The sequence below is a fragment of the Balaenoptera borealis genome (genome assembly GCF_965194805.1).
Source record: "Balaenoptera borealis genome assembly, chromosome: 20".
NCBI classification, from domain to species: Eukaryota; Metazoa; Chordata; class Mammalia; order Artiodactyla; family Balaenopteridae; genus Balaenoptera; species Balaenoptera borealis.
Window position 1 is genome coordinate 40635549 of NC_138879.1, and position 26861 is coordinate 40662409.

Here is a 26861-nt window from a genome sequence, read left to right on the forward strand (position 1 = left end):
CGGTGGGGTGGGGATGGTGGTGTGCTGAACTGGGCGATTGGGATTGACATGCATACACTGATGTGTATAAAATTGATGCCTAATAAGAACCTGCAGTATAAAAAAACAAACAAACAAAACAACTAATACTAAACTTTCATTGGGTTATTTGTATGGAAATATGTTAATATAAATGTTTCAGACATTACATGAAATTTCTAAAAATCTTATATTTGTATTTGTATGGAAATATGTATGGAAATATGTTAATATAAATGTTTCAGACATTAAAAAAATGTACACTATTAATAATGTACTATTTATAATATAATATGTACTTCTTTGATTTTCATTTCTGATATAAACCAAGATACCTTGTAGAGAGATAAGAGAAAAATGTGAGGAAATGGCAATAAATCCAATTGTTAATTATTAAAAAAAAAAAAAAAGACATCCCCTGGACCCTGCTGAGTTTTTCTCACTGGACACGTCTCAAGTATAATTTTTTTTAAAAATGCTGTGTCTCTGGGGTAATTTGTGGGATGTATTGCTTTTTTGCAATCAGATAATTACCTGCTTTGTTTGCCGCACGTAGGCAACGTCATGAAGTGATAATGCTCATGAAGTGATAATGCTCGCCGTATTAGAACCAGATTTGGTACAAACTGGATTTGTGTGGCAGTCTGTAATACTAGTAATTTCTAGGACAATTCACCGTGAATAGTGAGCTGAGAGATTGTAACAATGGGAGACAGGAAATATGGAAGTCCAGTAGTTCCCGAATCTGGCTGACCATAGAATCACCTCGGAATCTTTTTTTTTTTTTTACAGCATGGTAGAGTTGAAGTAAGAAGCCTCTACTCATTCTTTTTTTAAATTAATTAATTAATTAATTTTTATTTTTGGCTGTGTTGGGTCTTCGTTTCTGTGCGAGGGCTTTCTCTAGTTGCGGCAAGCGGGGGCACGGGCCTCTCACTATCGCGGCCTCTCTTGTTGCGGAGCACAGGCTCCAGACGCGCAGGCTTAGTAGTTGTGGCCCACAGGCCTAGTTGCTCCGCGGCATGTGGGATCTTCCCGGACCAGGGCTCGAACCCCGGTCCCCTGCATTGGCAGGCAGATTCTCAACCACTGCGCCACTAGGGAAGCCCCTCACCTGGGAATCTTAAAAATACAGATTCATTGTTTGCTGCATCGTGTCTGGGGAGAAGCCTGAGAATCTCCTTTTTTTGTTTGTTTTTTTCTCTCTTTTAAAAAAATTGTGTTTATTTTTATTTTAAAAAAATTTTAGAATCTGCATTTTTAAAAAGTGTGCTGAAAGGCTCTGATGAGCAGCCAAGATTGGGAACGAATTATTTGGCTGTAGTGTAGAACCTGATAGTTGACTTTTTTTCTTTCCTTAACTCATTTCAAAGATGGCTATCTTGATTAAACACATTGCCAGCCACCTCCCGGCAACGAGGCGGCTCTTTTGTTTTTGAGAGCTTGGTTGATTTCATAACTTCATAATTTCCAGCGTTGCTGGACTTTTTTTGTGTTTTGTCTTTTTTGGTCGCACGGCTTGTGGGATCTTAGTTCCTGACCAGGGATTGAACCCAAGCCCTTGGCAGTGAAAACACTGAGTCCCAACCACTGGAGCGCCGTGGGTCGCTGTTTTTCGGTTTTTGTTTTTTTATTTCTTCCTGTGTTTTACACTCCCGCCCTTATGTTTCGAGTTCACCAATAGGGAGTCCGCCAAACTCTACCCTCCCATCCTCCACCCCAGAGAAAGCGAAACCCCAGGCCAGCATGTTCTCTTTTTCTCTCTACCGGCAACCGTGCTGTGGCCCCAGGTCTGCTGCGTATTTCCAGATCCTGTAAGTAATAACCCTTTATTTTTTTCAAAGGTTCCTGATGGTTATTGCTGAAGGGTGTCTCGCAATCATAATAAGAACCAGAAGGGCCAGTCAATTCCCTTTGGTGCACGACACCTTTTCTCAATATTAAAAATGATTGCTAAGTCCAGACTGTAACAATTTTTGCAATCTATAAGGATGGCTACCCAAAAGAAACCAAAAAAGAGCTCCAGGGCACTGTGATTTGTGTAGGCTGTAGAGGGAAGCTGCAGATCAAAGTAGTAAGTAGAAGAAACTTAATCAAAACAATACTAACAGTATTAGCAGTCAAATCAATAACAGGAAACCCAGCAGTAGTTTCAACAGGATTCAACTGCAACTGTTGGGCTTATAGAGGCTACCAGAAAAATTAAGAAAGTCAACGAGATGCACTGCTTAATTACCTATCTGACTCTAGCACTGCTTTCTTTTCCTTATTGCATTAAACATTTCTCGAGTAATACAGGCATATTGTACAAAATAACAATTCCTCCTCCCCTTTCCATCTTCCTTTCCAATTCCACTCCCCAGGGTGAAATCCTTAATAATAGTTTGATGTGTATCCAAACAGGTTTTTCCGTAGCATTGTTCTCCAAGAAGTTTAAAGTTTCAAGCCAGAACTAACTTGCTTTTCACCTACTTATTAAAAGGACAAATTTCTATTGATAGACAGGCAATATTCAGCTTCCCCCCCCTCCCCCTTGAGGCTGGAAAGGCAGCCACTAAGAGGCAAGTGCCTTCTAATTAGTTTTCTGAGAAACTGAAACCTAAAAGACAGGAGCACGTTTACCTTTGGTTTCAGGAAACCAAAAATTTAAAAAGGCGGGAAAATTCTCGTTTCCTTTCTTAAGGAAATAAAAATTTCTCCTGGGCTTGCTTTTTGTTAAGCTGCGGACACCGGAACAGGTCAGGACTCAGGTGTTTTCTCTTCAGCACCCAGACCCTAAGGAATCTTCTAATTCCCAAGGTAGGCAGAGACTACCTGGAGAGACCCGAGCCATGCCTGTTCAACAGAAAAGATGGGCTGAAAAACCGACCACAGAACCCTAAGATAAAAATCCACCCTGCGGCTAGAGACCCTTCCAGATATATCTACTTTAGGCAAGAGAGGCTGAGGTGGACCTGTTATGCCCACATTTTTCTTAAGTGAAATAGACAGGAGAACTGGCCCTTAGATGGGACTCACCTGCTAGCTGAGGCCAGGGATGCAGGATTCCAGCCAGACAACCTGACAGAGGTCTGAGACAGTGCTGTAGAGAGTTATAAGGTAGACTGATCAACGAACTATCTGGAAACAAACTTTCAGATGGGACAGGGAGGAGCTAGAGTCTTGGCGGGAAGGGGTGACTGTCAGGATTTTTTGTCAGGTACCCAATTGGTTGATCTCTACGGAAAGGGTTTTCTTGTTTTTCATAATGTATACACTTTCATTTTCAGAAAAAAAATTTAAAATATATTGACCCGGAAGCTCTGACCTAGTTGGATTTTCCAGGTTATTTTTTGCAAGTGTGTCAAAAATTCATTTAGTTATTTTGTTTACCAACATTTATTAAAGCACTGTAAAGTAACTTGCCCAACTTTATTTTTTATTTATTTTTTTAATAGAAAGTTCTCTAAGTCTTTTTATTATTATTACTGAGATATAACTGACATGTAACACTGTATTACTTTAAGGTATACAGCACAATGATTGATATATGTATATATTGCAAAGTGATTACTACAAAAAGTTTAGTTAACATCTGTGACCACACATAGGTACCTTTTTTTCTTATGATGAGAACTTTTAAGATATACTCTTTTAGCAACTTTCAAATATACAGTAAAGTATTCTTAACTGTAGTCACCATGCTGTGCATTATATCCCAGGACTTATTTATAACTGGAAGTTTGTACCTTTTGACCACCTTAACACATTTCACCCTCTCTCCCCTCACTTCTGGCAACCACCGATCTGTTCTATGAGTTCAGTTTATTGTCATTTTTTAAGATTCCACATATAAGTAAGATCATACAGCATTTGTCTTTCTGTCTGACTTATTTCACTTAGCATAATACCCTCAAGGTCCATCCATGTTGTCACAAACGGCAATATTTCCTTCCTTTTATGGTTGAGTAATATTCCATCATATATACACGCCACATTTTCTTTATCTACTCATGGACAGTTAGGTTGTTTCCACATCTTGGCTATTGTGAATAATCTTTTTTTTTTTTAATTTTTATTGGAGTATAGTTGCTTTACAATAGTGTATTAGTTTATACTGTACAGCAACTTCCCAACTTTAACAAGTTGCTTCTTCTAATCTTTTTGGAGATAGGGCACAAATGAATGTAAAATTATGAATAATTCAGCAAGTGGATGGTTGAGAAATATTTACCACTCTATAATAGGAAAAAAATCATCTGTGATAATAGATACGTATTTTACTAGACACAGGCAACACCTACAGATATTCTGGGTATTTTCTAGACATCAATTGCCATACTCATTTTTACAACATAAATATGCTTTTATTACTGCAGCCATAGATGTAAGATGATTTTTTAGACCCAAATTAAATGAGGACAAACTACTAGAGACTATACTTAACAGCACTGATGTGGGGAAAAGAAATAAGGCAGAGGAGGTCATCTAATCCTGAGCAGGTCATAACTTCTCTGGTTTGAGTCTTCATCTTTGAAATACAAGATAGCATAATGCCTGGGGCAGACAGAGCCAGGTCTGAGGTTGTGGGTCTTCTCTGTCCAGGGTCTGATTCTTTGTTTGTTTGTGGATTGCAATTTTCTCAGCCCCGGGGGCTCATAACCCTTCCGCATTCCATTCTTCCCCTTGGGCCCACACGCAGAGGCTCTGCTTCCCTTCTTAGACTATTATTTCCCAACCTGCGCGCTCAAGAAACCCGCCGGGTTGGTGGCCGGGAAGCAGGAAAAATGAAACCAAAGCGCCAGCTGGAGGAGGTGCAGGGCGCAGGCGCAGAGCCGAAGGGCAGGAGAGCGCAAGTGCGAGCAGTGAGCGCGGGCGAGAAGGTCTCGTGTGTGCGACTTGAGCGCGGGAGAGCGGGACTCTGTGTGTGTGTGTGTGTGTGTGTGTGTGTGTGTGTGTGAGTGATGTTACCTTAAGACTCTAAGATTATACACTAGTGTGTGTGTGTGTGTGAGATGTTACCTTAAGACTCTAAGATTATACACTAATATGTATAAAATAGATAACTAATGAGAACCTGCTGTATAGCACAGGGAACTCTACATAGTGCTCTGTGGAGACCTAAATGAAAAGGAAATCCAAAAAAGACGGGATGTATGTATACATATGGCTGATTCACTTCGCTTTACGGTAGAAACTAACACAACATTGTGAAACAACTATACGCCAAGTCAAAAATAAATAAAAATCCAAGAATTTCGTGAAGAAAAAAGACTCCAAGATTAAAGACTCAGGGGTGTGTGTGTGTGTGTGTATGTGTGTGTGATGTTGCCTTAAAACTAAGATTAAAATACCTCCCTGCTACTCTTCTTAAATAATGCTTCTCTATACCTTCTTGCTACTCATCTTAAATAATGCTTCTCTAGAATACTTTGTAAATATATATTACCAAACAAATGTTTGTAGTTATTGAGATAATTTTGACTTTCTATTAATGTTCCTGTGACTTTTTTATTAATTAATGGTTTTTCTTGTATTGTCTAATCTTGTATTCTGGGCTAAACCCAGTTTGGGTCTGTGTGTGTGTGTGTGTGTGTGTGTGTGTGTGTTTAATAATAGCAATAATAATAAACTTAAATAAGCACAAAGAACAAATCTAAAAAACTCTTCTTTTGTTATCCCCAATTTTTGTTACTTCATTACCTCAAATTGACAACTGCTGGCATCTTGCCATAGTTACTTTAAGCTTTTAAAAAATTCAATAACTAAAATATTATAGATAAATTTGAGGGTCTCTTTGCCTTCTATTTCCAGTTTCATTTTTCTCTCCTTTTCTCAGAAGCAACCAACATTCTGAGTTTACTGTATATCTTTTACACTATTTTTAACACACTGGTTTACACACACACACATCCAGGAATAATATGTAATATTGCTGTGTGCATTTTTAGCTTATTTAAATTGTTTTATATGTATATTTCTGCAACTTGGTTTTTTAACTCTACATTTTGTTTCTGATACCTATGTCATTGTGTGTGTGTTTTCGTTTATTCTCTTCAAGTGGCTCACAATATTCCTTTCAGTAAACATTACCACGTTTCATTTCCTTATTTCATTATTGATGGACAGTTAGGCTATTTCCAAAACTTGGTGTTACAAACAGTGCTAAAATGACTGTTCTTGTCTCCTTGCACACATTGTTTACCCATTCACCTGTTGAAAAACATCTCGGTTGCTTCTGAATTTTGGTAGTCATGAGCAAAGCTACTATAAACATTCATGTGCAGGTTTTTGTGGACATAGATATTCAACTCTTTTGGGTAAATACCAAGGAACACAATTGCCAGATCATATGGTAACAATATGTTTAATTTTGTAAGACGCAACTAAACTGTCTTCCAAAGTGACTGTACCATTTTTCATTCCCACCAGCAATGAATGAGAGTTCCTGTTGCTCCACATCCTCATCAACTTTTGGTGTTGTGTTTTGGATTTTAGCCATTTTAATAGGTATGCTGTGGTAGCTCATTGTTGTTTTAATTTGCAATTCCCCAATGACATATGATGTGGACATCTTTTCACATACTCCTTTGCCATCTGTGTATCTTCTTTTTTTTTTTCTGGCCGCGAGTATGGCTTGCAGGATCTTAGTTCCCCAACCAGGGATCGAACCCAGGCCCATAGCAGTGAAAGCGAGGATTCCTAACCACTGGATGACCAGGGGACTCTCCCATCTGTATATCTTCTTTGGTGAGGTGTCTGTTCAGATATTTTACCCATTTAAAAAATTGGGTTGTGTGTTTTATTGTTGAGTTTTAAGAGTTCTTTGTATATTTTGGATACCAATCCTTTATTAGATATATGTTTTAAAGAAATTTTCTCCCAGCCTGTGACGTACCTTATCATTTTCTTCAATGTCTTTTGCAGAGCAGAAGTTTATAATTTTAATGAAGTCCAACGTATCAGTTCTTTTCATGAATCATGCTTTTGGGGTTGTATCTAAAAAGTCACTAATTACCAAACCTAAGGTCACCTAGATTGCCTCCTATGTCATCTTCTAGAAGTTTTATGGGTTTGCATTTTACATTTGGGTCTGTTATCCATTTGAGTTAATTTTTGTCAAAGGTATAGGTCTGTATCTAGATTCATAGTTCTGCATGTAGATGTCCATTTTTTTCTGCACCATTTGTTGACAGGACTCTCCTTTATCCATTGAATTGCCTTTTCCCCTTTGTCAAAGATCAGTTGAATATATTTGTGTGAGTCTATTTCTGGACTCTCTTATCTGTTCCACTGATCTGTTTCATCAACATCACACTGTCTTTACCACTACAACTTTATAGTAAGTCTTGAAGTTGGTTTTGTCAGTCTTCTGACTTTGTTCTTTCAATATTGTGTTGGCTCTTCTGGGTCTTTTGCCTTTCCATGTAAACCTTAGAATCAGTTTGTTGATAGTCACAAAATAATTGCTGGGATTTTGATTTGAATTGCACTGAGTCTATTGATCAAATTGGGAAGAACTGATTTCTTGACAATATTGAATCTTCTTATCCATTCACATGGACTATCTCTTCATTTCTTTAGCTCTCCTTTGATTTCCTTCAACAGAGTTTTGTCATTTTCCTCATATAGAACTTGTATATGTCTTATTAGATTTATACGTAAATATGTCATTTCTTTGTTGTTGTTGTTGTTCTAATGTAAGTGACATTATGTTTTAAATTTCAAATTCCAGTTGTTCATTGCTGGTATATAAAAAAGCAATTGACTTTCGTATACTAATCATGTATTCTGCAACCTTGCTATAATTGCTAATTAGTTCCAAGGGTTTTTTTTTGTTTTTCTGTGGTTTTTTTTTGGTTGATTCTTTGGAATTGCCCACAGGGATAATCATGTCATCTGTGAATGCAGACAGCTGTACTTTTCCCTTCCCAGTCTGTAAACCTCTTATTTCCTTTTCTTGTCTTAATGCATTAACTAGGACTTCCAGTACTATGTTGAATAAGAGTGGTCAGAGGGGATATGCTTGCCTTGTTCCTGATCTAAGTGGGAAAGTATCTAGTTTCTCACCATTAAGTGTGATGTTAGCTATAGATCTTTTAAATAAATGTTCTTTATCAAGTTGAGGAAGTTTCCCTCTAGTCCTAGTTTGCTGAATTTTAGAGTTCTTTATATATTCTAGATTTGGGATATTTGTCAGGTATGTGATTTGCAAATATATTCTCCCAGTCTGTAGCTTGTCTTTTCATTTCCTTAACAGGAGGTTTCACAAGGCAAAAGTTTTAAATTTTTGATGAAGTCCAGTTTAATGATTGTTTTTCTTTTACAGATTGTGCTTTGGGTATCCTCTGAGAGCTATTTATCAAGCCCTAGGTCCTGAAGAGTTTCCCCTATCTAACCCTTTTGTTTGTGCAGAGTTCTTTTTAAATAATAAAAATGCTAGGACCTTGGGATTAACATACATACACTACTATATATAAAATAGATAATCAACCAGGACCTACTGTATAGCACAGGGAACTCTGCTCAGTATTCTGTAATAAACTATATGGGAAAAGAATCTGAAAAAGAGTGAATATATGTATATGTATAACTGAATCACTTTGCTGTACACCTGAAACTAACACAACATTGTTAATCAACTATACTCCAATAAAATTTAAAATAAATAAATAATAAAGATGCTAGTGGCTTGTCTAAAAACAAAAACCAAATAAGCAAAAAGCAAAACAAACAAAAACAAAACTCTCAATCTTGTTAATTAATCAAATAATTGCTTTTTAATTTTCCAACTTCCTTCTGCCCTTCCATCTATTATTCCTGTTCTTTTGTGTTCCTCTGCGATCTGGTTCTTTTTCTAAGTTCTTTCAATGTTGATGCAAGTCACTCTGTTTAAATTTTTCTCTCTTACCAATATAGGGATTAGGGCTATGGATTTTTCTCCGCATATTGTTTAAGCCATATCATGGTAATCTGATGCACCCTAAACCATACATCTCCAGCAGTCAGATTCTTTGTGTCTCTCACAGCAGTTAGTGTGCCCATGGTGAATGCTCATTGAATGTTTCCTGTGCTAAAAAGTTAATAAATGAAATGCTTCGATGGCATGCTTCAGTATATAATCAAGCAAGAGAGAAAAATGACTGTAGGTTGCAACACAACGCTAAGAGTTTTAAGAGCCCTCTCCTCACTATGGTACTGTTGAGTTTTATTGATTTGCTCAATCACTCCCAAATACAAGTATTTTTTTCCACTGATCCTTCTTTTTCCCCATTTCTCAGATCCACCTTCTGCCCTGGCCATCTTTGTTTTCCACCCTATCCACCTAAGAATGCATAATCCAAAAGTTCAACCATTTTCTTACTAATAATCTAAATTCATATGCCCTACTCACCTTTAAAAATTTTTTGGAGGCAAAAGTTTTCTTTTTTATGTCATGAATAATTTCAAACTTACAGAAAAATATAGAGAGCAATATAATGAACACCAATATGTCCACCACCCAGTTAATAGATGAAGTCAATTTTAAAACTTCTTATTATGGAAACTTTTCAAATATGCACAAAAATAGAAGGAGAGAATAGGAGAGTGAATCTCCATTTATCAATCACCCACCTTCAATAATCATTGATCTTTTGCCAATAAGTGGTACCACTAACCACCCAGTTGCCCAAGCCAAAACCCACTTACTAAATTTTACTCCTTTCTCCTGATCTCTATCTGTTCAATACAGAGTCATGTTAATTTTATTTTCTAAATGTCTCTCAGATATACTCACATCTCTTCATTCCCATGGCCCCTACTGTGGCCCAGGCTACCATCATCTCTCACCCGGATTACTGCAAAACACTCCCTACTGGTTTGCTCCTCTCTAACTAGTTCTCCACCTGTAATTAATAATGTGCCCCCCCTTAATAATTTATCATGCAAAAAAATTAACTTTTTTGGTGTGCAGCTCTATGAGTTTTAACACGTGAATGGATTCATATAATTACAACCACAATCAGGAAACAGAACAGTTTCATCACCCCAACAAACTCCTTTGTGTTATCCCTTTGTAGTCACACCCTTCCCTCCCCATAACCCTTGGCAACCATGGATCTGTTCTTCATCATTAATGTGTCTTTTAAAATGTCTCGGGACTTCCCTGTTGGTCCAGTGGTAGAGAATCCACCTTCCAATGCAGGTGACGCGGGTTCGATCCCTGGTCAGGGAACTAAGATCCCACATGCCGCTGGGCAACTAAGCCCGCGTGCCATTACTGAGCTTGCGTGCCCCAGTGAGAGAGCCCACGTGCCAAAAACTACAGAGACCACACACTCTGGACCACGCGCGCCGTGACCAGAGAGAGAAAACCTGCATGCCACAACTAGAGAGAAGCCCATGTGCCACAACAAAGAGCCCATGCCACAGCAAAAGATCCTGCATGCCACAACTAAAGACCCAAGGCAGCCAAATAAATAAATAAATAAAATAATAAAATGTCTATGTGTTCATGTCACTCCCTTCCTTAAAATCCTTCTTTGGCTTTCCACTGTTGTAAGCAGCAGCCCTTTTCTAACTTTCAAGTCTCCTCTTTCACCACTTCCCATCCTCTGTCACTCTTTTTTTTTTTTTTAGCTCAGTGTAAACTTTTTTTTAAAATTTATTTTATTGAAGTATAGTTGATTTACAATGTTGTGTTAATTTCTACTGCACAGCAAAGTGATTCAGTTATACATATATATATATATACACATTCTTTTTCATGTTCTTTTCCATTATGGTTTATCACAGGATATTGAATATAGTTCCCTGTGCTATACAGTAGGACCTTGTTGTTTACCCATTACATACATAATAGTTTGCATCTACTAATCCCCAACTCCCAATCCATCCCCCCCGCCCCTCCCCGGCAACCACAATTCTGTTCTCTATGTCTGTGAGTTGGTTTCTGTTTTGTAGGTAAGTTCATTTGTGTCATATTTTAGATTCCACATATAAGTGATATCATACAGTATTTGTCCTTCTCTGTCTGACTTACTTCACTTAGTATGATAATCTCTAGGTCCACCCATGTTGCTGCAAATGGCATTATTTCATTCTGTTTTATGGCTGAGTAGTACTCCATTGAATATGTGTACCACATCTTCTTTACCCATTCATCTGTCGATGGACATTTAGGTTGTTTCCATATCTCGGCTATTGTAAATAGTGCTGCAATGAACATTGGGGTGCACGTATATTTTCAAATTATAGTTTTCTCCAGATATATGCCCAGGAGTGGGATTGCAGGATCATATGGCAACTCTAGTTTTAGTTTTTTGAAGAACCTCCATACTGTTCTCCATAGTGGCTGCACCAATTCACATTCCCACCAACAATGTAGGTCCTCTGTCACTATTAAGGTCTGGCCAGACTGAACATCTCTCTACCACTCCAATACACTATTCCCTTTGATGATTTCAGGCCTTCCTACATACTTTTCACTCTGATTGTAATGCAAAAACCCCTCCTAACCTCAAATTCCTTAACATGGCTAATTCAGATCTTAGTTTAAATGCCCTTTCCTCCAGGAATGCTTCCCTGTTCATATTAGGTTGATTGTTGCTGTTTGGTGCTTCCTTTCAGGGTATGTATCACACATTACTGCAATTACTCTATTCAATGTTTCTGTCCAGACTGTAAGCTCTGAGAGTCAGGGCTATGCTTATTTTTTATTTACCACTTAATTTCCAGCCCCCAGCACTTAGCAAGAACTCAATAAATATTTTAAAATATATTTAAAAATGCACTTTTGTGTACTATGCAATCTACTTCTTCATCAACATGAGATATGTATTTTAATGGTTTCAATTGCAGAATGAACATGGAGGAACATAATTCATCTTTGGTGGTAGAATCATCTTACCCAGACTTGGTCATCAATGTAGGAAAAGTAACTCTTGGTGAAAGAAACAGAAAGAAGCTGCAGAAAATTCAGAGAGAGCAAGAGAAGGCAAAAGTTATAAAAGCTGCATGTGCTTTATTAAACTCAGGAGGAGGAGTGATTCAGCTGGAAATGGCAAACAACGATGAGCATCCTGTGGAGATGGGACTGGATTTAGAAGAGTCTTTGAGAACACTTATTCTGTCTTCAAATTTGCAGGCTTTCTTCAAGACTAAGCAACAAGGGAGGTGTTATTACATTTTTGTTAAGTCTTGGAGCAGTGACACTTTCCCTGAAGACAGTTCCTTTAAGCCCCGCATTTGCAGCCTGAGTTCATCGTTATACTGTAGATCTGGCACTTCTGTGCTTCCCATGGATTCAAGAGAGGCATTCAGGTTCCTGAAAACCAAGAAAATAAATGCAAAAATCTTGGGGAAAGAACCTTTTGGTAAAGTTGTCAAGCTTATACATCAAGACCTCTGTAACTCGGATCCTACTTACCTAGTTTTCCAAAAAGACCAGCTTGAATACGGTGAAATCGTGCCTTTTCCCGAGTCTCAATTCATAGAGTTTAAGCAGTTCTCTACAAAACACATTCAAGAATATGTGAAAAACAGAATTCCAATGTACATCTCTGCATTTGCAAACACTGAAGGAGGCTATCTTTGTATTGGAGTGGATGACAGGAGTAAGAAAGTTCTGGGATGTGCTAAAGAAAAGGTTGACCGTGATTCTTTGAAAAAGAAAATAGAAAATGCAATATACAAATTACCTTGTGTCCATTTTTGCCAGTCTCAATGCCAGATAGATTTCACAGTCAAAATCTTGGATGTGTTAGCTGAGGGAGAGCTATATGGCTATGTCTGTGTGATCGGAGTGAAGCCATTCTGTGGTGCACTTTTCTCAGAAGCTCCCTGTTCCTGGATGGTGAAGGACAAGGATATTTGCAAACTGGCAACTCAGGAATGGGTAGGCATGGTGATGGACACAGATCCAGGTAAGATGGAGAAAACTCCCTCCCTGTCCTTTCTACCTCTTTGGAACCTGTATATTAAAAAGGTTTCCCTCTGTTTCCTATGACTTTGAACTTCTCACACACACTAAATTCTGTGTTTTTTGAATCTTCAAGTATCCTACTTTCCATACATGAGAAAATTTTGTTGGGTGATGAGAAGCCCAAATGAAGTATCTTATAAAAGGCAATTTCCCACATCAGATGAAAAGAAAATTGTCTGGGGATGATTGCCTTGCAGTGGTGTATTGGAACTGGCTCTTACTGGCTCGAGAGGCATTTGTTAACTTTTCAGGAATGTTTTGAGCCAGTTGTTAAACAGTCATTGCTAAAAATTAAGTTTTATAAATTTACAGTTCAATAAATTGTATTTAAAACAAATTTAATAAATACAAAACCTAATGATTTACTACATTTTAAGATTATCTATACGCGTGAGGTTATTTACATCTACTGTATCTGTATGATGGAAATACTATAAAATGGTGTGTTACGGTGCATGTCTTCACTCTGCATTTAGTGACATCATATTGGTAGCTTAAAATTGTCCATGGTGGGAATATTTACACCACAGATATATGCATAGATAGGTGTACTAAAAGAATGTGCTATGTACTATAAAAGAAATTCAAACAAAACGATATCCAGAAACAGAGGGTGGAGACATATTGAATGGGAAACACATTCAAACTTCCAAATAACATCTCTTTTATGATGGATTTGGCAACTTTCATATGCAATGAAGGCACTTGTCCATACAGTGTGAATGGGGTGTTATCTTGCCATTATGTCTCAAGTCATACCTAGACAGTCATATAATACACCCACTCATAAGGTCTTTTTCAGTGGTAAAGAGATGAACTAACATGTCAGAATAACATGAATTTCCCTTCTTTGTTAAGATTTTACATGGTTGTGCAAAGACTTTGAATCTCAGCTGAGTCTGTCTAGCGGGCCTCCTCTTAGCAGACCAGTGTACTCCAAGAAAGGCCTGGAACATAAGAAGGATCTCCAGCGACTTTTATTTCCAGGTAGTAACTATGGTTTGCCTACTTGACACCAGCCAGTTTCTATGTTAGGATAAGGGGAGATAAACTGTTATGTTTGTTACTTAAGGTCCTGAAAGTACGCTCTGCAAAACCTATGTGTGCAAGGTGGTAATGCTACAAGCATATTGATGATAAGTAGTTTAGAAATGAACCCTCACTGACCTCATTAGCTGAGGCAATACCACATACAGAATCGAGGAACATTGCTGCCCTTAAAGACCTTTCGGTCTTGTAGTTCTCAAATAGGACTGATCATCAGTATTTCTGGTTACTTTAAAAAGTACAGATACCTGCTTCCCCACTCCAGACTTCATAAATTAGAATACCTGAAGGTAGCACCTTATAATGTGTATTTTTTCAAGCTACTCACAGGATTCTGACACTCATCCATATTGGAAACTTTTTATCTAGTTGAACTAGAGGCATACATTGCACTAGGAGCAAACAATTGCCCTCCTCTGCCGAATTTTCCAGAGGAGTGCAGGAAAAATATGAAACAAGAATAAAGTTTTATATGAAACAAGAATAAAGTTTTATATCAAGATGGAACACAAAACAAATAAAATGAAGATCAATTACAACATCCATGAACATGTTTTGGGTTTAGGAGAAACAGTCGTGTAAAAGCGCGAAATCACGTTTCAGAACCAAGGACAGTGCCTGTCCTCTGCTCTCATCCCTGGCTCCCACCATGACAGGCTTTAGCTAAGAGTCCATTGTTGTCCTCTTTCTACACTTCTGGAGAGGAAGAACCACTTGATCAACTCTATGAAGTAAATCAGTGGCTTATCTGGCACTAGAATCTGATGCATAAACGTCCTATATATGTGTAAATGTCTATTGAGGACCATAAGTTAATAAATAATGACTGTTCAATTTAAGATTTTATTTTTCACCTTACCTAACTGAGGTCTTTGCATTCGCTTGCATATCAAATTTATATTTTAAAAACTGTCCACAATAAACAGTATTAGATCCAAGAGTAAACGTAAACATTGGTAATTATTCTCTAAACTCAGTAAACTCTGTTTTAGTAGAGCTTATTATCATGGAATAAATTATATCTAAAAACAAAATACTGGGCTTTATCCTCATAGAGTGATAACCTATTATTCTGGTATAAAAAAATTAATTTTCCAGGAATTGTACCAAACATTTGAGGAATAGACACTTCCAACACTATTTAAACTTTTCCAGAGCCATAGAAAAAGAATGAAAATTCCCAGGTTATTTTTAAAATGGGAGTAACAGTAATTGCAAAACTTGACAGAGATAGCATAAAAAAGAAAAATTCAGACTAATCTTACTTGTGAATGAAGACGCAAAGACAGAACTCTAAGAATGAAAGGATGGATGAACATTAAGAGAGTTATTACTATAATCCATCATTTCTATACATTTATGCAGAAAAATTTTATGATTGTCTTCTAATATACTGAAAAAGTTTTGAAAAACATTAATATAGATTTTGATTTTTAAAAGACTCCATAAAATACGAACCCATACTTTAAAGATTTTTTAAATTATTTTTTTTAACATTTTTTTTATTCAAAGTCACAAAAATTATAATCATCCTCATCAGTTCACTCAGTCCCATGTAATTAATTTTTTTTACCTTGATCTTTTGTTAGTACTTTTATGAATTCATCAGTTTTCCATTAGAGTTATGAAAATGCTTATTCATTCAGTTCAGCAGTATAGTCAGTTACCAGAAACCTGTACTTGTCAGAGTTTTTTCCATGAATTCCTTGAAGATGAAACCCTTTTATAGGAACATTTTTGCAAAAGCATCAGAGTACACCCAGAACTGTCTGTAAATGACAAAAGACTTTAAAATGACCACGGTTAATGATTTGATGAAAGTTCATAATAATGCAATTGACAAAGAAATTTAGTTATTTCTGAGATACACATTTTAAAGTAATAACTAGAATTATGACTTATAACATTATAACAGAACATATAAGATTTTTAGGAATTTCATGTAATGTCTGAAACATTTATATTAACATATTTCCGTACAAATAACCCAAAGAAAGTTTAGTACTAGTTTTTTGTTTTTTGTTTTTTTTTTAATTTTTAATTTAATTTTATTTTTTTATACAGCAGGTTCTTATTAGTCATCAATTTTATACACATCAGTGTATACATGTCAATCCCAATCGCCCAATTCAGCACACCACCATCCCCACCCCCCCACGGCTTTCCCCCCTTGGTGTCCATATGTTTGTTCTCTACATCTGTGTCTCAACTTCTGCCCTGCAAACCAGTTCATCTGTACCATTTTTCTAGGTTCCACATACATGCGTTAATATACAATATTCGTTTTTCTCTTTCTGACTTACTTCACTCTGTATGACAGTCTCTAGATCCATTCACGTCTCAACAAATGACTCAATTTCGTTCCTTTTTATGGCTGAGTAATATTCCATTGTATATATGTACCACATCTTCTTTATCCATTCGTCTGTCGATGGGCATTTAGGTTGCTTCCATGACCTGGCTATTGTAAATAGTGCTGCAGTGAACATCGGGGTGCATGTGTCTTTTTGAATTATGGTTTTCTCTGGGTATATGCCCAGTAGTGGGATTGCTGGGTCATATGGTAATTCTATTTTTAGTTTTTTAAGGAACCTCCATACTGTTCTCCATAGTGGCTGTATCAATTTACATTCCCACCAACAGTGCAAGAGGGTTCCCTTTTCTCCACACCCTCTCCAGCATTTGTTGTTTGTAGATTTTCTGATGATTTCCATTCTAACTGGTGTGAGGTGATACCTCATTGTAGTTTTCATCTGCATTTCTCTAATAATTAGTGATGTTGAGCAGCTTTTCATGTGCTTCTTGGCCATCTGTATGTCTTCTTTGGAGAAATGTCTATTTAGCTCTTCTGCCCATTTTTGGATTGGGTTGTTTGTTTCTTTAATATTGAGCTGAATGAGCTGTTAACATATTTTGGAGATTAATCCTTTGTCCGTTGATTCATTTGCAAATATTTTCTCCCATTCTGAGGGTTGTCTTTTGGTCTTGTTTATGGTTTCCTTTGCTGTGCAAAAGCTTTGAAGTTTCATTAGGTCCCATTTGTTTATTTTTGTTTTTATTTCCATTACTCTAGGAGGTGGATCAAAAAAGATCTTGCTGTGATTTATGTCAAAGAGTGTTCTTCCAATGTTTTCCTCTAAGTGTCCAGTCTTACATTTAGGCCCACCTCCTAAAGATTTAGTTTTTAAATTAAATTTTATTTTTTAATAAATTTTCTTTTTGGCTGCGTTGGGTCTTTGTTGCTGCGCACAGGCTTTCTGTAGTTGTGGCGAGCGGGGGCTACTCTTCATTGCGGTGCGCAGGGTTCTCATGGCGGTGGCTTCTCTTGTTGCGGAGCAAGGGCGCTAGGTGTGCGGGCTTCAGTAGTTGTGGCACACGGGCTCAGTAGTTGTGGCAACTAAGCATGGGCTTAGTTGCTCCACGGCATGTGGGATCTTCCCGGACCAGGGCTTGAACCCATGTGCCCTGCATTGGCAGGCGGATTCTTAACCACTGTGCCACCAAGGAAGCCCTAGATACTTCTTTAACATTATACTTATACCTATATATCTATATCTATCAATATCCCCGAAAGACCATTATGTTAATTGGGAGATATTAGAGGCATTCTATTAAATTTGGGAACAAAACCATCATCGCACTGCTACAACTTTTGTGCAATATTAATTAGCCAATGCAATTAGATAAGAGAAAGAAATTAGAGGGATAAAAATTGAAGAAGATAGGACTATATTCAAGAGAGCCTAATGAAAAACACTATAAACAATAAAAGAATTCAGATTGAATATAAATAATTTATTAATAGAACTATATGAAGCATATGTCAAAATTAATATGCAAAATTCATTATCCTGCTGTAACAAACAAATCAAAGAAAATACCCAATTTTCTATAGCAACAAAAATTTAAAATATCTAAGATAAACTGATCTGAGAAAAATTTTTAAACAATATTGAAGGACACAGAAGAAGGATAAAATGGAAACACATGTCATGTTCTTGAAAGGAAGAAAGCTGTCAGTTTTCTCTAAGTTATTTTATAAACTTAATGAGATATCAATAAAAAAAACCAAAGAGATTAACTTAATCTAAACAGTCTTATCCTAAAGTTCCAGTGGAAAAATAAACAAGCAAGAAGAGCCAGGAAATAAAAACCTGAAAAAGAAGAGCAAAAAGAAAGGCTATCCAGATATTAAATCATTATAAAGCCTCAAATAAAAATAGAGTTGTATTGGCATATAATTAGATCAAGGGTACAGGATAGAAGGTCCAGAAATAGTTGCAAACACATCAGAATTTAGTTCGTGATGGAATTGGCCTCTCAAGTGGAGAAGAAAAGATGTTTCAATAAAGAGATATTGGGAAAACTGGGTGGCAATTTATTTTAAAAAAGATGGATTCACGCTTTATGACATACCAACATAAGCTCTAAATCGATCAAGAATTTTAAAAAAATTAAAGCCATAAGTGTTCTAGAAGAAGACATTTGTAAACGCCTTTATACTTTTGGCATGAGGATTAGAAAAGTCAAGATTCAAAATCCAAAAGCTGTGAAAGTAGACTGATATATATGATTACATTAAAAGATAAGCATTGTGCATGGCTAAAGCAACTAAGTAGAAAGCCAAAGGTCCATTGACCAGCTAGGAAAAATATTTGCAACTCATATTACAAACAAAGGGCCAATGTCTCTAATATATCAATATAAACAGCTTCCAAAAGTTGATAAGGATAAAGGACAACTTAAAAGAAAAATCAACGGGGCTTCCCTGGTGGTGCAATGGTTAAGAATCCGCCTGCCAATGCAGGGGACAGGGGTTCGATCCCTGGCCGGGGAAGATGCCACATGCCGCGGAGCAGCTAAGCCTGCGCGCTACTGAGCCCACGTGCCACAACTACTGAAGCCCGCTCGCCTAGAGCCCATGCTCTGCAACAAGAGAATCCATCGCAATGAGAAGCCCGCGCACCACAATGAAGAGTAGCCCCCGCTCGCCACAACTAGAGAAAGCCCGCGCACAGTAACGAAGACCCAACACAGCCAAAAATAGAAACAATTAAAAATTAATTAAAAAGAAAAATCAACAAAATCAGTGCAGAGCAAATAAAATTCAAATGGCTTTCAAACATTTGAAAATATGCTTAATATTAATCAAAATAAGAGACTTGCAAATTAAAACAAGCTATCATTTTTATCTATTGGATTGTGAAAAATAAAAAAATCTGACATCTTTTATATGCTGTGCTATGGGGAAACAAGCCTCTCGTACATTACTGGCAGGAGTGCATATTGGTACAACTCCATTGGAGGACAACTTGGTAATATCTATCAGAATTACAAATGCATTTACCCTTTTACCCAGTAATCCCACTGCTAGGACTTTATTCTTTATATATACCTGCATGCATACAAAATATACAAGGTTACTCATTGTAATATTCTCATAATAGCAAAAGGTTGGGGGGAAACACTCAAGAACCCATCAACAGGGACATATGTCACATCCATAAGATGGCCTGTTAGACAACTGTGGGAAAAAATAAGCAAGTTCTTTATGTACTGATATGGAAAGATCTGGACAGTTTGCTACCTATTGTGTAAGAAAGGGGGAAATATTTGCTTGTATTTGCACAAAGAAGTTTTGGAAGACTAGCTGAGAAACTGAAAAAAAAAAAGGGTCTGTGTTAGAGGAGTAGGATGGGCTTGGGAAGGGAGGAAATGGAGTGAATAGAAAGAGGAAAGTTTTGGTATTTGGACTATGGGACTGTATTGCCTAATTAAAACCATTTTTTGAAGCAAATTTTCATTTTCAGAGACCGCTATCATTAGATTCTGAGCTCTCACAGTGGTAACTAATCAGTTCGGTTTTGGTTTTGCAACTGGACTCCAAATACTAAGAATAGGGATGTCCTCATTACATTAATTATTACTATTGATTGACAATAGTTTAGCTTCAGATTAAACACTGTAAATCTTTCTTTTGAAAAAACTGCAATGACTGTCTGAAAAAGAAATTTTGTCTATACCTGGAGTGATGGGTTCTAGAGAAAGTCAGGGGTTAGAGTAGTAGATCAGATTCAACCAACCCCCAGCGACCTTCATCCTGATGTCCTAAACTGTTAGGAGTCCTCACCTGATTTCCTGTAGTTGGAAAACCATCAGTCTGGACACTTCAGTGCTCTGTTTTTAAAGATTTCCCTAGATAACCTACTGTATAGCACAGGGAACTCTGCTCAATATGCTGTAATCTAAATGGGAAAAGATTTCGAAAAAGAATAGATACATGTATATGTATAACTGAATCACTTTGCCGTACACCTGAAACTAACACAACATTGTTAATCAACTATACTCCAATATAAAATATTTTTTTAAAAACCACATACACACACACACAAAAAGATTTCCCTAGATCCATGAAGAGATTAGTGCCTAGTATGGATACAAAGTTCTGTGGGAACTCTGAGGAGAGAACAGACATGGGAGTTCTAGAAGAAATGAGAGGAATCTATCAGGTGACAAAAGTAGAAGAGGGCATTCAAGTCTCAGGGCACGCCTACACAAAGGCACAGAGGCCCCAAGTCACATGGAGAGTGGTAACTACTCTGGTGCACGTGGAGTGGTGGACATTTATTGACACCTAGTCTGGCCCCTATAATTGGTTAAGTGCCATGTGGAATATCAAAGAAATGAAAGGGACACTTCTTGTCTTCACATAATTTCCTTAGGAAGCATGTCCCATTATATAATTAAAGAGAAATAAGACCTATTTGACGATGAGGCAAAACATATTTGCTATGAACATCAAATGCTTTAGTGACATTGTCCGTTTAGCAGGCAGGGGTAGTCTGTGTGGCTTGCAAGGCCACAGTAGAGACAACAGAGGGTCTGGTGTCTGAGACAGCACTGGGTCCAGACGCTGGCTCTGCCATTTCCCAGTGGTGTGACCATAGGCAAGGCACTTGACCGGTTTGAGTTCCCATTTACTCATATGAAAAAGAGAACAGTAAGTATATCTGCCTTGCAGAATTGTGAGAACCATAGATGTGTGCAAACTCCCTGGTATAAATGATGTGTCTTCTTATTTTATACTTTTTTGTTTTATACTTCCTTGGGTTTCTAAAGCTGCATTTTAAACATATCCTTATATTACCCTATTCCTTCCATCCCAAGATGCATGTTTCCCCAGCCTTTTAACATCTCCAAAATCTGGATGTGTCTCATAATAGAGTCCATCTCCTACTCACCATCATCCAGGTTGCAGGCAAAATCAAGTTGTGCAAACACCTGGTACAAGTGTGAGAACACCACCACAAGGAACAATAAACAACTACCAATGAAATATGGGTAATTTCACTGGAAATTAACCCTACAGATCCAGATTCTGGTGTGTGATCTGACACCACCACAACAGGATGACAACAATCTCTTCATTTTTTCCCTCCCTTTGGAACAAATGATCATTGACATAAGTTTAAAACCCTACAGTGCAAGTTTATTCTCATGTCACAACATTGTTCCTTGCTCCTTCATGACAAAGGCTAGACTCTTGTGATAGATGCATTATTACATAGATGTGTAAGTGAGTGATGCTTCAGGAGAGTTATCTCAGGGTCTAATCTTAGGATCTCCCAGTGGAGGGCTGCACAGAGGTCCCTCCTAGTAAAGTTTTCATAGCTCCATCTTCTCCACAGATATTTAATGAGCACCTTCTTCCTGGGAGGGCTCTTCCTACCTCCATCAATGGGGACTGTTAAGGGACATTTTGAGATTCAGGTGCTTTAAGAGTAGGAAGGGAAAGAGAACTAACATTTCTCAAGCAGCTACAACGAGCAGATACCTTTATGCTATTTCATTTATTCCTCACCGTAAGAGATGTGCTATTTTTGTAAATGTGGATTTTTGTTTGTTTTACAGATGAGGGAACAGAGTCTTAGAGAGGTTAAGGAATTTTCCAAGGTCATAAACGTAATAAGCACATAGGCTTAGATGAAGTGTGCCAGACTTTTCAAGGCTTCTTTTCCTTCACTGTAATATAATAATATTGGCAAAAGAATGTATACAAAAATAAGTAACATCATAATTAATAAAAATTAATTATAATTAAGTATAAGTATAGTAATTTTGATTAATTACAATTAATCATTAAAATAAGTGTGATTTTTGCCACTAAATTTATAATTCTTTCCATATCTAGTGCTACCGGGACGTCTGAAATATACTCCCAAATCCCTCTGGAAGGAGCTGTCTTCACAGAATGAAGGTTTGGAGGAATTAATAAATAGGCAAATATATCCATTCTCCCAGGGAATTTTAATCCTTTCTAGAAGCTGGGCTGTGGACCTGAACTTGGAAGAGAAGCAAGCAGTCATCTGTGATGCTCTGCTGATAGCATGGGACAGTCCCCCCATTCTCTACACCATTCTCAGGGAGCAGGATGCAGATGAGCAGTCCTATTGCACCAGCACCGCCTTCACTCTGAAGCAGAAGCTGGTGAACATGGGGGGCTACTCTGGAAATCTGTGTGTCATTTCCAAGGTCCTCCACCTGCGTCCTGAGAGCAATGCAGAGTCCTCAGAGGGTGCGGCATCCCTGATTGATTACCCAAGGTCCTATTACTTTGCAAACACTCAGCAAATGGAAGAGCTGCTGCAGTCCCTCGTGATTGTCTTGCTTGGCTTCAGATCTTTCTTGAGTGACCAGCTTGGCTGTGAGGTTTTGAATCTGCTCACAGCCAAGCAGTATGAGATCTTCTCAAAAAACCTCCGCAAGAACAAAGAGTTGTTTATCCATGGCTTACCTGGCTCAGGGAAGACGATCATGGCCGTGAAGATCATGGAGAAGATCAGGAATATGTTTCACTGTGAGGCAAATGAAATTCTCTACATTTGTGAGAACCAGCCTCTGAGGAAATTTATCAGGTAAGCAGTTGGATCTTCTGTTTTTCTTTTGGCCGTGCCCCACGGCTTATGGGGATTGAACCCAGGGCCATGGCATAGAAAACACCCAGTCCTAACCACTGGATGGCCGGGGAAGTCCCAAGCAGTTGGATCTTACTGTCAGCAAATGAGTTGCAGTCTAAATTCCCTCCGAATCACCTTGTTCCTTTTTTAAATTATTAATTATTTTTAATTTTTTTTTCAATTAATTAATTTATTTTTGGCTGCACTGGGTCTTCATTGCTGCACACAGGCTTTCTCTAGTTGCGGCCAGTGGGGGCTACTCTTCGTTGAGGTGCTCAGGCTTCTCCCTGCTGTGGCTTCTCTTGTTGCAGCGCTCGGGCTCTAGGGTGCCCAGCCTTCAGTAGTTGCAGCACGCAGGCTTAGTAGTTGTGGCGCACGGGCTTAGTTGCTCCGTGGCATGTGGGTTCTTCCTGGACCAGTGATCGAACCCGTGTCCCCTGTATTGGCAGGTGGATTCTTAACCACTGCGCCACCAGGGAAGTCCGTGAATCGCCTTGTTCCTTGAGAGTAAGATGGTAAAATGATTGTGACAACAGTATCGTGTTCATAGGAGTATGAAAGAGTAATTTTCCTCCTTTATTGACTCAGAGAAAACCTGAATGTGTCTTTTTAATTTTTACAGTGACAAAAAAATCTGCCATGCAGTGACCCGGAAAACCTTCATGAAAGATGACTTTCAAAAGATTCAACACATCATCATCGATGAAGCTCAGAATTTCCGCAATGAAGATGGGGACTGGTATGGCAAGGCGAAAACCATCACTCAGAGAGACAAGGATTGCCCAGGAATTCTCTGGATCTTTCTAGACTACTTTCAGACCAACCACGTGGAGTGCAGCGGCCTCCCTGCTCTCTCAGCCCAGTATCCAAGGGAAGAGCTCACCAGAGTGGTCCGCAATGCATATCAAATAGCCGAATACTTACAACGTGTATTGCAGGAGGTCAGAAAAAATCCTCCACCTAACATCCCCCCTGCGTCTCTGCAGATGCTTCTTGAAGCTGATTGGGCTCAGGGTGTTCAGGGAACCTTAAATATTGAGGACAACTTGACTCTGAATAAAATAGTGACACATGTGGCAGACACTTGCAAGCTTCTCTTTGAAAGGGGCTATTCTCCCAAGGATGTCGCTGTGCTTGTTAGCACCGCAAAAGATGTGGAGTATTACAAGCAGGAGCTCTTGAGAGCGATGAGGAAGATAAAGGTAGTGCGCTTCACCGATGCAAGTGACATGTCAGGTGATCACATTGTGTTGGACAGTGTCCGAAGATTCTCTGGCCTGGAAAGGAACATCGTGTTTGGGATCCATCCAAAGACAGTTGAGCCAGCTATCTTATACAACATTCTTGTCTGTCTGGCATCCAGAGCAAATCAACAGCTACATATTCTGTGGCTCCGTGACGTTTAGGAAGAATTCCAAACCAAAACAAGATGAAGCGATTACTATGTAAATGTCCATAGGTGACAATCTGCTTGGTATTGGGAGAAACTTCTCTTTTCTGTTCATAGGTCAGCTAGAGATTTGGGCAGAGCTGACACACAGAATTTGGAACTTTCCCTCTCTGGCTGTCTCCTTTCAGGGATTCCTCCCCTACCCCCTTTCAGCAGCTATTGTCCCAAACTCTGTCCCCGATTCTTCCAGCCAGAATGATAGTGGTTTTCTGAAGGAGCTTTAACCACCCTGCACAGCACAGACTATGACCCACCCTGCGGTTAAAAACCATAAAAACAATACACTCGTCCTGTGGCCATTCTTTCTTCTAAGTCTGGACCTCCACAGTGCAATTTTTTGTTTTTTAGAATTTGTCCAGGGTTTATATTTATCTGCAGAAGGGTGGCCTAGTAGAAACTACCTTGGCCATACCAGAAGCAGAATTTTTGGTTCCTGAATTCTTGACATTTCTCTTTGCTATATTGATCCAGGACTTGGGAGATTCCCAAGATAATTCAAACTGTGACCAAGTGGGCCTTAACAATTTTGACAGAACAGAGAGCACTGATACAATTATTTAATCCTTTAAAACTGTAATCTCCATTTTTTTTTTTTTGCCCTCAGAATAACCCAGATCAAGCTTTAATTGTGATAGTAAGCATTAATTGTCACTTTACTGAGAAATTATAGGCCATTAGAAAACAAAAATAAAGCCGTTTTCTCTGGCTTTCAGTGAGAGATAGCATTAGGAACCAAAATCTGGTTCTAAAGATACACATAGGCCATTAAGTAAACAGAGCTAGGAAAGATACAGTCTTTACAGATCAACTTCTCAACTCAGCTCTACGTATTGTTCTATAACATATCAACCTAAATTTTAAGTCAAGTACATTCTTGAACTGTATTTTTCCGCTTTACTTTTATATTTTGGTGGGCTACAGTTATGGACTGAATGTTTGTGTCCCCCCGAAATTCATAGGTTGAAGCCCTAACGTTTAGTGTGGCTGTTTTTGTAGATTTGTAAGGTTGAAGCCCTAACGTTTAGTGTGGCTGTTTTTGTAGATTTGTAAGGAAGTAGTTACAGCTAAATGAAGTCATAGGATGGGGCCTTGATCTCATAGGATTAGAGTCCTTATGAGAAGAGACACCCAAGAGCTCTCTCTGTCCCTCTCTCTGTGCACACATAAACAAAAGGTCATGTGAGCACAGAGAGATGGCGGCCACCTCCAAGCCAAGAGAAGAAGCCTCAGAATGAAATTAATCCTACTAACACCATGATTTTGGACTTCCCAGCATCTAGAACTATGTGAAATATATTTCTGTTGCTTAAGCCACCCTGTCTGTGGTATTCTGTTATTGCAGCCTGAGCAGACTAATATAGTCACAGAATTATTCTTTGAACTAAAACACATCATTGTTATCACTTAATAATGCTAATACAATGACTTATTTTTCTGTTTATACAAAACATTTAAAAAATGTTTCTAATCTAAAAAATAACAATAAAATATTTGTATAACTAATGGAAATTTAAACATTACATAATATTCCACATATTAGTAATCCTAGTCTACTGATTTCCTCCATATTACAAGTTGTGAATTTTTCTGCCTGTCTTTCTCCTATCTGTGTTTACTCATGGAATACCAGCCTCTTGCCTTGAAACCGTAGGCTCTTCTAACTTCAGCAAAATAAAATATATCAGCAAAATAAGGGGAAAAAATGTTCTTTCTTTCCGACTACATTAAATCAGATACAACTCTGCACCAAACAGTTATCCTTGTAAATGTTGTTTCTAATAAATTGGTTTTGTAAGATCCCTGGACTTGAGTTGCAATGTCTGTGAAAGTAATTCTTTAGAAGTCTAATTCTGGAGCGAAGACTGCCACCATGTCCTGCCGCCGTCCACCGCACAGGGTGGGGTGTTGCTCCAGGACCTTGCTTCAGACGTGTAAGCTCCCACATCCATTAAACCATTGATGTGTCTGTTGCTGACCCTGGGCTCTTTCTTCAGTCTTGAAGCTGGACAAGCACAGGCATTGTAGGCCTGCGGGGAGCAGCCCAATAATTGGTGGAGCCAGCCAGGAGACCGAGGAAACTCCCATGAGCGCCAAGATGTCGGAAAATACAGGATGGGGAATGGAAAGTTGCAGGGGCCGTCCACCAGCGTGTGGGGCCCGAAAGTTGCAGGGGTGATCCTGAGGTGGCTGTCCTTGCTGAATGGGGGCTCCCAAGAGATCTGGAGAATAATGGCCTCCAACGGCTCTGCTATTGAATCAAATGAGCATATTGTATCAAATGAGCTAAGCTATCTTTCTAGAAGGAATTGGTATTTCTCTTGTGCCTTTGAGATATAAATGATCTACCTGGGCTCTCTGGAACTTTAATCTTATGTGATCTCTAAGAATAAAGGAGAAAAAATAGCTTTTAGGTAAACTCTATAGAAATAATTATGTTTTGGGA

General features: G+C 38.2%; 2 protein-coding genes and 1 long non-coding RNA gene across 7 annotated transcripts in view; 2 read left to right on the plus strand and 1 right to left on the minus strand.

Moving 5' to 3' along the window:
• The window catches only part of LOC309619146, a 30416-nt gene extending 26479 nt beyond the window's left edge, over positions 1-3937 (minus strand). For all 4 annotated transcript variants that reach the window (XR_014238774.1, XR_014238775.1, XR_014238776.1 and 1 more), the window contains exon 1: positions 3037-3937. This is a non-coding gene — a long non-coding RNA (uncharacterized lncRNA). The remainder of the gene's footprint in view (positions 1-3036) is intronic.
• Positions 1-26861, plus strand: part of HEATR9 (HEAT repeat containing 9) — a 324842-nt gene that overhangs the window by 277172 nt on the left and 20809 nt on the right. The gene's annotated exons all lie outside the window — the stretch shown is intronic.
• SLFN11 (schlafen family member 11) lies at positions 321-26215 on the plus strand. 2 transcript variants are annotated; one of them, XM_082373943.1, is made up of 7 exons: positions 1802-1832; positions 6430-11608; positions 11839-12902; positions 13820-13948; positions 22203-22926; positions 23591-25377; positions 25424-26215. In XM_082373943.1, the coding sequence occupies exons 3-6, from the start codon at positions 11840-11842 to the stop codon at positions 24372-24374; spliced, it is 2700 nt and encodes an 899-aa protein (XP_082230069.1). In that variant the 5' UTR covers positions 1802-1832; positions 6430-11608; position 11839; the 3' UTR covers positions 24375-25377; positions 25424-26215. The 2 variants fall into 2 exon arrangements, with proteins under 2 accessions (XP_082230068.1, XP_082230069.1); XM_082373942.1 differs by lacking the exon at positions 6430-11608 and having other exon boundaries at positions 321-1832.